The sequence below is a fragment of the Scyliorhinus torazame genome, chromosome 17 (genome assembly GCF_047496885.1).
Source record: "Scyliorhinus torazame isolate Kashiwa2021f chromosome 17, sScyTor2.1, whole genome shotgun sequence".
Lineage (NCBI taxonomy): Eukaryota > Metazoa > Chordata > Chondrichthyes > Carcharhiniformes > Scyliorhinidae > Scyliorhinus > Scyliorhinus torazame.
The window spans coordinates 163,026,801-163,038,180 of NC_092723.1; the positions used below are offsets into that span (position 1 = coordinate 163,026,801).

The 11,380-nt window shown below is 43.6% G+C and overlaps 1 protein-coding gene across 2 annotated transcripts in view; it reads left to right on the forward strand.

Annotated features, from left to right (window-relative positions):
- trrap (transformation/transcription domain-associated protein) overlaps nt 1–10,891 on the forward strand; it is a 241,921-nt gene extending 231,030 nt beyond the window's left edge. For both annotated transcript variants that reach the window (XM_072481554.1, XM_072481555.1), the window contains 3 exons: nt 358–561; nt 6,585–6,779; nt 9,094–10,891. In XM_072481554.1, the coding sequence (XP_072337655.1) occupies nt 358–561; nt 6,585–6,779; nt 9,094–9,378 (684 nt within the window). In that variant the 3' untranslated portion in view covers nt 9,379–10,891. The remainder of the gene's footprint in view (nt 1–357; nt 562–6,584; nt 6,780–9,093) is intronic.
- Nucleotides 10,892–11,380: the final 489 nt, after the last annotated feature.

Here is an 11,380-nt window from a genome sequence, read left to right on the forward strand (position 1 = left end):
CGCTTGTTTTATTTCACATTTGTATATTTCCGTTTGCTGCCCTTCACTGTAATGGCTGGAATTTATTGCCCTCGACCTTGGCGAGTTGGGAGTCATTTAATCAGGTGGGAGGGTGGCGGGTGGGGTTTGGCACTTAATTCAGGGGGCCTTCCTGAAAGGAGGTGATGTGGGGCACTTGCCAACTCTAGCTGACGAGTGAAGCCTCCATCGCTTCATTAAATGCCATCCCCTGTGACCAACTGTGCATGGATTTCTTTCCTTTAAGAAATTAAGAATAATGTCCTCTGTACTTACTGTACAATGCTTTTGCGTGTAAGAAAGAGTGTGACATTAAACTGAATTTCTGGATTTCTTCAGGTTCTGCGTGACATTCTGAAAGAGGTACAGGGAAACATGGTGCCACGGAGCATGTTGAAGGAGTGGGCTTTGCATACCTTCCCGAATGCCACTGACTACTGGACCTTTCGGAAGATGTTCACCATTCAGCTCGCATTGATTGGCTTTGCCGAGTTTGTTCTCCACCTGAACCGCCTTAACCCAGAGATGCTTCAAATTGCACAGGTCGGTGCAGAATCTTAACGTTGTTACGGTGGTTGTTACTTAAGCTTGCTAATGACAGACTACATTCGCTGCAGTATGTTTTGTAGACATGCTGTAACTTGCAGTGAATTTTAACACCCTTGGTGTACTCGCAGAGCATCTTGCTGTTTAGTTCTGACTGCCGGTCTGTGCAAGACGCCTGAAGCAGGTGCAGCTAATGGTCATTGCGGAGCTTAAAGACTATTTATGTAACTAATTGAAGCAATTTAAACAAAATGATAATTGCACTGAGCTGAAATGAATCCAGTGAGAGCAATGCACAGTTGTCTGCACTGGGGTTTGTGCCCAGCTATATTTTATAGCTCGTGGTTTTGTCTCCTGCCAAAGCAATTACTGCTGGGATTTTTTTTAATCCATCTCGGTCTCACTTCCTGATTCATTTTAAAATGTGAGAGTGAACTTTTCATCTGTCAGTGTAAACATTACATTAAAAAAAAAAGAATGAAGTGTGAATTTGCAATTTGACTATATTTCCTGTTACCATCTTCATTGAGTGTCTGTGCTACTCATAAGAACTAGGAACAGGAGTAGGCCATCTGGCCCCTCGAGCCTGCTCCGCCATTCAATGAGATCATGGCTGATCTTTGTGGACTCAGCTCCACTCTCCGGCCCGTACATCATATCCCCGAATCCCTTTATTCTTTAGAAAGGTATCTATCTTTTTCTTAAAAACGTTTAAAGAAGGAGCCTCAACTGCTTCACTGGGCAAGGAATTCCAGAGATTCACAACCCTTTTGGGTGAAGAAGTTCCTCCTAAACTCGGTCCTAAATCTACTTCCCCTTATTTTGAGGCTATGCCCCCTAGTTCTGCTTTCCCCGACCAGTGGAAACAACCTGCCCGCATCTATCCTATCTATTCCCTTCATAATTTTATATGTTTCAATAAGATCCCCCCGCATCCTTCTAAACTCCAATGTGTACAGTCCCAGTCTACTCAACCTCTCGTCATAATCTAATCCCCTCAACTCTGGGATCAACCTAGTGAATTTCCTCTGCACTCCCTCCAGTGCCAATATGTCCTTTCTCCGGTAAGGAGACCAAAACTGAACACAGTACTCCAGATGTTGCCTCACCAACACCTTATACAATTGCAGCATAACCTCCCTAGTCTTGAACTCCATCCCTCTAGCAATGAAAGACAAAACTTGATTAGCCTTCTGAATCACCTGTTGCACCTGCACACCAACTTTTTGCGACTCATGCACCAGCACACCCAGGTCCCTCTGCACAGCAGCATGTTTTAACATCTTACCGTTTAAATAATAATCCATTCTGCTGCTGTTCCTCCCAAAATGGATAGCATCACACTTGGCAACATTGAATTCCATCTGCCAGACCCTAGCCCATTCACCTAACCTATCCAAATCCTTCAGCAGACTTCCGGTATCCTCTGCACTTTTTGCTTTACCACTCATCTTCGTGTCGTCTGCAAACTTTGCCACATTGCACTTGGTCTCCAACTCCAAATCGTCTATGTAAATTGTGAACAACTGCGGGCCCAACACTGATCCTTGAGGGAACCCACTAGTTACAGGTTGCCAACCAGAGAAACACCCATTTATCCCCACTCTCTGCTTTCTGTTAGTTAACCAATCCTCTACCCATGCTATCACTTTACCCTCAATGCCATGCATCTTTAGTTTATGCAGCAACCTTTTGTGTGGCACCTTGTCAAAAGCTTTCTGGAAATCCAGATATACCACATCCATTGGCTCCCCGTTATCTACTGCACTGGTAACGTCCTCAAAAAATTCTACCAAATTAGTCAGACACGACCTACCCTTTATGAACCCATGCTGCGTCTGCCCAATGGGACAATTTCCCTCCAGGTGCCCCGCTATTTCCTCCTTAGTGATAGATTCCAGCATTTTCCCTACAACCGAAGTTATGCTTACCGGCCTATAATTACCCGCTTTCTGCCGACCTCCTTTTTTAAACAGTGGTGTCACGTTTGCTACTTTCCGATCCTCTGGGACCACCCCAGATTCTAGTGAATTTTGATAAATTATCACTAGTGCGTTTACAATTTCCCTAGCCATCTCTTTTAACACTCTGGGATGCATCCCATCAGGGCCAGGAGACTTGTCTACCTTTAGCCCCATTAGCTTGCCCAATACTGCCTCCTTAGTGATTACAATCATCTCAAGGTCCTCACCTATCATATCTTTATTTCCATCAGTCACTGGCATGTTATTTGTGTCTTCCACTGTGAAGACTGACCCAAAAAACCTGTTCAGCTCCTCAGCCATTTCCCCGTCTCTTATTATTAAATCTCCCTTCTCATCTTCCAAAGGACCAATATTTACCTTAGCCACTCTTTTTTGTCTTATATATTTGTAGAAGCTTTTACTATCTGCTTTTATGTTCTGAGCCAGTTTACTTTCATAGTCTACCTTACTCTTCTTTATGGCTTTTTTAGTAGCTTTCTGTTGTCCCCTAAAGACTTCCCAGTCCTCTAGTCTCCCACTAATTTGTGCCACTTTGTATGTTTTTTCCTTCAATTTGATACTCTCCCTCACCTCCTTAGATATCCACGGTCGATTTTTCCCCTTTCTACCGTCTTTCTTTTATGTCGGTATGAACCTTTCCTGAACACTGTGAAAGATCGCTCGGAAGGTTCTCCACTGTTCCTCAACTGCTTCACCATGAAGTCTTTGCTCCCAGTCTACCTTAGCTAGTTCTTCTCGCATCCCATTGTAATCGCCTTTGTTTAAGCACAAAACACTAGTGTTTAATTTTACCTTGTCATCCTCCAACTGTATTTTAAACTCCATCATATTGTGGTCGCTCCTTCCAAGAGGATCCCGACCTGTGAGATCATTAATCAATCCTGCCTCATTGCACAGGACCAGATCTAGGACTGCTTGTTCCCTTGTAGGTTCCATTACATACTGTTCCAGGAAATTATCCCGGACACGTTCTATAAACTCCTCCTCAAGGCTGCCTTTACCAACCTGGTTAAACCAATCGACATGCAGATTAAAATCTCCCATGATAACCGCTGTACCATTTCTACATGCATCTGTTATTTCTTTGCTTATTGCCTGCCCTACCATCCTGTTACTATTTGGTGGCCTATAGACTACTCCTATCAGTGACCTTTTCGCCTTACTATTACTGATTTCCACCCAAATTGATTCAACCTTGTCCTCCATAGCACCAATATCATCCCTTACTATTGCCCGGATGCCATCCTTAAACAACAAAGCTACACCACCGCTGGCCACTAAATCATAGTCATTCACGATGATTTGCGCCATCAACTCATTCACCTTATTCCGTATACTACGAGCATTCAGGTAAAATACACTTATGCTGTTTTTTATGTCTTTGTTATGAATCCTAACACCTTGATCAGTAACCTTTCGCAAATTATTTTTCCTCTTACCCTTTCTCCTAATTTTCCTTGTCTTTGAACCCATATCTCTACATAATAATCTGTCACATAACCTGCTGCCTTGCTCTCCATTAACTATTATACTGTCCATAGCTTTACACTTCCCTTCCCCCCCCCAACTTGCTAGTTTAAAGTCCCAGCATTACGTTGTGTTTAGAGTGCAGAAACGGGCCATTTAGCCAAACTGGTCTCTGCTTCATGTGACCCTCATCTCCTATCCTGGTCATCTAACCCCGATCAGCACGTCATTCCCTTCCTTTCTCCCTCATGTATTAATCTCGATTTCCCTTAAATATACCCATGCTGTTTGCCAACTGTGGTAGGGGTGTTTTCTTCATAAAAAAGTTTTGAATGAATTCTCTACCTGGTTTTTCATGACTGTCTTGCGGCTCCTGGTTTGGTCCCCCTGGACACTTGAAAACATCTTCCCCAAGTCTTGTCTGTGAAGCAATTTCATAATCTTAAAGACTTCTATCCGATTGCCTTCAGAGCAAGAAAGCCACAGCCTGTTTCCTGACGGGTATATAAACTCCGTTCTGGTATCATTCGAGTGGCATCTTCTCCACTGTTGCTATATCTTTTTTTTATAATATGAGGACCAGAACTCCCAATGTAGTCTAACAAATGTCCCTTACAAGTTTAAAAACCTCTCTGCTTTTCAATTCTATCCCTCGAGGAATGAACCCCAGTGCTTTCTTTATTTTGCTCCCAAACTTATTAATCTACATTGCTACTTTGTGATCAGTGTATCTCGACCCTCAAAACCCTGTTGTTCCTCTATCCTATTTAGAAGTTTACTTACCAAGGAGTATGTACCTTTCTACCTACCAAAATGTATCTTCTCTCATTAATCTACTTTGAAATTCATTTGTCTATTATGTACCCATTCTGCAAGTTTATTAATATCTTCCTGTTATAGTTCTCCTCTGTGTTAACCTCATCCACGCACCCCAGCTGACTTGCATGTCCAGATTGTTTAACTAATCGGTGAACAGCAGCGTTCCCAGCACTGATCCTCCGGAACACCACTTCCCATTTTTTTTTTTTTACCTTTAACCTTGGCCCCGTTTTCTGGTTTGTAATATGCTTGCTTTCCTTTCTGGCTCCACATGTACTGACCTTACTCATGAGTCCATTGTACAGTACCTTATCGAAGACCTTTTGAAAATCCAAATATATTACAATTTACAGCACTACCCTTGTTTTTGTTACTTAAAATAATTCAATAAGGTTGGTCAAGAACGATCTTCCCTTTTGGAATCCAAGCTAACCATTATATTCTTATGATGAGGGATCCATTGTGCACATGCTTTACTGATTGAGAACTTTGATATTACCAGATCACTTTTAAATTATGTACCAAAAAGGTTACCTCTTCAAACCTTGTAACGTAAATATCAAAATTCTCCAGGTTCATAAAAAGCAAACAAATTAAATAGAACTGATGGAATACTCCAGCGACCAATGCAAGCACAAAGCCACATTGTTGTAAGGTGGTGTGTTCAAAGTCATTATTTCAAATGTGCATGATCCAGTATTATCGCTTCAGAATCCGCCCTGTGGCACAGTTGAAGATGGCAATTAATTTTTCAGCCAAAATGTTCTTTAAAATATTGAAACCCTTCTGATACTCAGGATGTTGAAGAGCTCCCCACCCTTGGTTAATAAATTTGTTGGATACAGCTTGCATTTGTATAGGCCCCCGGTTGTCCCAAAGTATTTCACAAGCTAACAGAATTTAACACAGTTGATCAATGGAAGCGGAGGAGGCTGTTCAGCTCTTCCATACAGTCAGATCATGGCAAATTCAAACTTAAAAACCATTCATGACCCTCAATAACCTTACCCAGTAAAAACCTACCGGCCTTGATCTTGAAAGCTTTGTTGTACCCCAGCACTCACAGCCTTTATGGTGAGGAGGGGAGGGTGTTTCGGATTGACGCTTCTCACTACTGCGTGTTCGCGTGTAGGGGTGTTTTGTGCGTGTAGGGGTGTGTCTATGTGTCTGTGGAGGGGTGTGTGTATGTTTGAGGGGAGGGAATGCTTCCAGATTTCCCCCCTCAATGACCAAGCTCTAAAGTTAAGTTGTGTCATCTCATTATCGTTTTCCCTACCAGAGGAAGTAGGTTTTCTGTATCCACCCTGTTGAATCCTTTTAACATTTTAAAAACTTTGATCAGGTCAGTAGTTCTGTTTGCCATGAGGTGGGAGTATAGAAAGCGGATATAATCTTGATTAGAAAGAAAAGAAATTCTGCTTTTGTTACCCAGTGAATGACTGAGGTGAAGGCATGTTTACTTAACATTCTCGCAAGCTTGAATTGGTATTCAGACAAGCAGGTACACAAAAGGATTGTGGGAATAGCTATTACAATTCAGTAAAGGCTCTTTCTTGTCATGTTATGAACTGCATGTCCTGAGATTACTTTGCAAGATCAACTGACCCCCGTGAAAAAGTAAAGATGCTAGCATCTTTGACCTCTGCACACCCCCCATAATATCATGAATGTTTTGTTATTGGTTGTACGTTGCCAACAGTCATGGTTTGTCCACTGATTGGGACCCTGTTGTGTGATCTTGCATTCCAGGACACCGGAAAGCTCAACGTAGCGTACTTCAGATTTGATATCAACGACAACTCTGGCGATTTGGATGCCAACCGCCCCGTGCCCTTCCGACTCACTCCAAACATCTCGGAGTTTCTCACCACCATCGGAGTATCTGGCCCGCTCACTGCTTCAATGATAGCAGTGGCCCGGTGTTTCGCACAACCAAACTTTAAGGTAAGGCAACAAGAGTGTCTTGCCCTGCACCGTCAGACTTCCCACGCTGCTAGTCTGCCAACAGGGTTAGGACTGCTCCTGATCGGCCAAAAAACGGAGGATGGCTGCCGTTGTCCAAACGCTGAAAGCCATGCAATTTAAATTCCTTTGTGCAATCGGTCCCAAATGCCAGAGCCAGGGATGTAAAGGGCGAGCAATTCCATTTTGGAATGCCGATACCTTCTCGGAAGCTAAGAGCCGCAGTGACCGACCCAAACAACTGGAATCGAATGTGCTGAAGTTTTCAGCAGAAATGAATTCTCTGTTATACAAATATATCTGCATATTCCCCCTGTGCTCCTTCAACCAGTGTGCAGTCAGCACCGCTCAAGGCAAGATCCGTTTTACACACTGACATATTGGGTGTCCAACAACAAATCGGGGAATTGCTTTGTACCATTCCTAGTGCTGTGTTCACTGTATTATTTCAGGCCCTGCTTTCCCATCTCCTGGCTCATTGCTCTGAAAATTTGCCGGCACCATCAAAGTTTCATTCTCCACCTTACTATTGGGCCCCTGGTTGTTTTAAATTGTGCAAGTTTGTTTAACAAAATGGATTGCAGGAAAGGTGAAATCTTGCATTTATATAGCACCTATCGCAACCTCCGGAGTCCCAACACACTTCACAGACAATGAGGTACTTTTTTGGAGTGTAGTCACTGTTGTAATGGAGCAAACACTGCAACTAATTTGTGTGCAATAAGCTCCCACAAACATCAATATGACAACTACCAGATGATCTGTTTTGCTGCTGTTGGTTGGAGCATAAATATTGGAAAACTCCCCAGCTCCTCTTTTTAACAAAAAAAAAGTGCCATGGTGTTGTTTTTAATATTCACCCGAGAGGGAAGACAGAACTTTGGGTTAACATCTCGACCAAAAGACAGCTCCCCGAAGCAGTGCAGCACTCCTACAGTACTGCCCCCAGCTTAGATTATGCTGCTTGGACTCTGAAGTGGGGCTTGAATCGATGATCTTCTGATTCAAAGGCCAAGAGTGTTACTCATTGAGGCTATTTGAATATTGCTACCATTCTTAGTGGAGGTTACAGTAAAGTCTACTTCCAGAGACCATTTTTACACTCCCTTGCTGAAATAGGTAAATGGTTTTAGTGTCGGTTTCCACTTGGGATATGATCAGTCCTGGCACTCCAGCTTTGAGATATTTAACATAGTTGTGCTATCTCCCTGTGATAAGTGGTGAGTTTCATTGAGTTTCTAACCAGAATGAAATAAGGCTGTAGAGTAGCCAGGCCTGTCAGACACCTAACTTCTTTGATTAGCCCGCTGTCCCATTTAATCTTCCCTTCATTGAAGAATTCCGCTTTGATGGTCGGGTTAACACACTGTCATAAGCGATTCAAATGTGATGTTTGTTATAATTTCTGTAGTGCGTGATGTCCCTGTGCCTGGGGCGAGTCGACCGTACCTGCCTCTTGAGCTCCCTGCCTCCACCAAAATGTTCCTCCTTGTTTGACCTCTTTCCCCCCCCCTTTCCACCCCACCCCCTCAAGAAAAAAATGTCACAAAAGGGCTAGATTTTCTGGTGGTTGCAGTATTAATCATGTGTATACGTTGCTTAATACGTGGCAAGCGAGCCAGGCGAAGAAGGTGCCTAAATTGAGCAGATATCCAGATCACGAGCTGAGTGCTAAAGAAAATGCCCCAGCTGAGGCTGGACCCAATGTCTCAACAACTCTGAAATGATTCAAGGCCACTGAGTAAACCTGTTTCTGATGGAAGTCGGCTCTCTTATTTTTATTTCTGTTCTCAGTTAGTCTTGTTGAAATCCTTGCAACCCCCAAGCCTCGCAGCACAGGAGCAGGCCATTCAGCCTGTCATGTCTGTGCCAGCTCTTGGAAAGAAGTGACCCCCCCCTGCTGTTTCCCCCATAACCATGCAGATTGTCCTTTTTCAATTATTTATTCCCTTCCCTTATCAAAGTAACTAATTCTGTTTTCACCATCCTTTCTGATATTGTATTTCAAATCTTAGCAACTGGCTATTTTCTTTTAATTTGTCCTTAGTAGGATAATAGTTAAGTTGCCTAATGTGTGTTTTGGAAAAAGGATAATTTCAGTTCTCCCGGCCGGCTTTATGATTAAAATGCTGTTTTGTGTGTGTATCTCTCTCTCTCTCTCTCTTTCCCCCCCCCCCCCGCCCCCCAATATTCAATCGATGAAAGACTATGACTTATTACGCTCGCTGTGTCAGGGACAGGTCCCCTGGTTATTCTGTTAATTATAGATAATTATCCAATTTTCTTCTCTGTGCAGGTTGATGGCATTCTGAAAGCTGTGCTGCGAGATGAAATAATTGCCTGGCACAAGAAGACGCAGGAGGACACCTCCTCGCCACTCTCGGCAGCCGGCCAACCTGAGAACATGGACAGCCAGCAGCTGGTCTCCCTGGTTCAGAAGGCAGTGACTGCCATTGTGACCCGTCTGCACAGCCTGGCCCAGTTTGAGGGCGGCGAGAGCAAAGTCAACACGCTGGTCGCAGCTGCCAACAGCCTGGACAACCTCTGTCGCATGGACCCCGCCTGGCACCCTTGGCTGTGAGGCCGGAACATTCGAACCCGCGGGGAGGGGGAAGGGTGGGCGGTAGGTGCACCAAGATTCATTTTTTTGTTGCAGTGTGCAGTTATCGACACCCCGAATTCTGTGAATTATTTTCTCGCTGGGGGTTCACCGCCTCGGCTTCCGGTTTTCTGATGTGTTTGTTTATTTTGCATTGCTGTGTTAGATCATGCGTGACTTCTAATTTTCGGGTGGAACCATCGATTAAAACCTTTACGGGGGGGGGGAGAGAGAGAGAGAGAGAGAGTGATTAAAATAATACCTCAATCTTTTTGACACTCTGGTAGGACTAAATACTTCAGCACTGTTACTAGCTGCTGACCGTGATGGGGAAGTTACTTTCAGTAAGCACAATGCTAGGTTGCAAAATACTCAATCTTACGCCAAGGGGTGGACCATGTTTCGTACAGTTAGAGGAACATTGAATGAATGGTTGGAGTGGGGGGGGGGGGGCATTGGAGAGGGCAGCAGTGGCCTCTGCATGAGTGTTCATTAACAGATGTCTGGACCAGAACAGATATTGAGGAGGAGCGGGGCGGGCATTGCAGTGGTAAAGCAAAATCTTTACCATGGAGTGCCCAAACTGGGGGTAATTGAGTCAAGGGATAATGCATGAGTGAGCCAGGTTATTCAAATTGTTTTAATTATGCACTACTCAGCATTGACAAACACTGCAGAATTCCTGCCTTTTTAAAAAAAATCTCATTTACCACAAAGTATTTCCACATAAACAGATGCCTTTCGCAGTCCACGTCAAGGATGGGGGGGCCGGGGGGTGGGGGGGGGGGGGGAGAGAGAGAGACAATGGTGAGCGGTTTCTGTCGCTACAATCACAAGCAAGTACTGCACTTTTTGTAAGATTTGGGAAGTCTCACGGTTTTGTGCGTGAGGCGTTTTTACTGTTTTGTACCATGCTCGAGCGTCGTCGGTTCAAGTTGGGAAGTGATCCATTTCTATGCATGAATTGAGTGCCAGCATTGAGATCTATCAAAGAATAGAGTTTGACTGACTGTACAAAAATAGCTGCTTTTATTTTATTTTATTTTCTGTGTAATGTTTTGGAAAGTGAGCCGTCGCTTAAATTTAACAAGTCGGTCATTCTGCGCCCTGTGAGAATGCTGGAATACGAGAACGTGTTTGGGTCTCTGCCCCAGTCCCTTTACACTGTTTAAAATACCTCCACAAAGGTTCTGTGGGCTTTGCGGTGGGTATTGTAGACAGCATTATATCTTTACAAACCCTATGTGTGTTTTTACTGATACAAGTCAGTTTTTTGATCCCGTCAATCTTGTTAGAACGTCTATATCTCAGTGCGGCCAATTCTTTTTTTTTTTTTTTGTAATTTATGAACTTTTTTGTTTTTACTTTTTTTAAAGAAGAAATGATATTGACTGCTTTGCCAACAATTATTTGGAGGTTGTTCCATCATGTTGAAAAGAATTACGTTTTGTACAGAACCTGTTTGCAAAAAAAATAAATCATTTTATAACTAAAACCATTTTCCCGTTTGTCTGTTCTGAGGTTTTACTGATTATTGGACACTCGCAGTTCGTTTTTCAGAGATGCAGCCACCGCGTGCAATGAAGCAGGTTTTGGAGACGTGCTCCATTCTGCCCCAAATGTACGATATCTAGTTGTTCTTCCCTCTGCCTCCCCGTTTCTGACTTGTGTCACTCTCTTTGGACCGCGAGGCTGTTTATAAACATAAATCCTAATGTATCTTTTGTCTTCTGCGCGCAACAGCCGCTGCAGCCGGCTGTTAATAATGGCGACTGCAAGCGGCCTTCAAAATGGACACGAACATGAAACAAAACACGGCCGCACTGCGCATGCGTGCCTGATCATCGGTGCGCAGGTGCAAAACTATGCGCAGTGCAGCCACATTGTTTTAAACGGTCGCAGCCTTTTGTTTTACAAGTTCGGGGGGGGGGGGGTTTATTCATTTTATTCATTTATTTTATTCATTTAATTTTTTTTTTTTTAC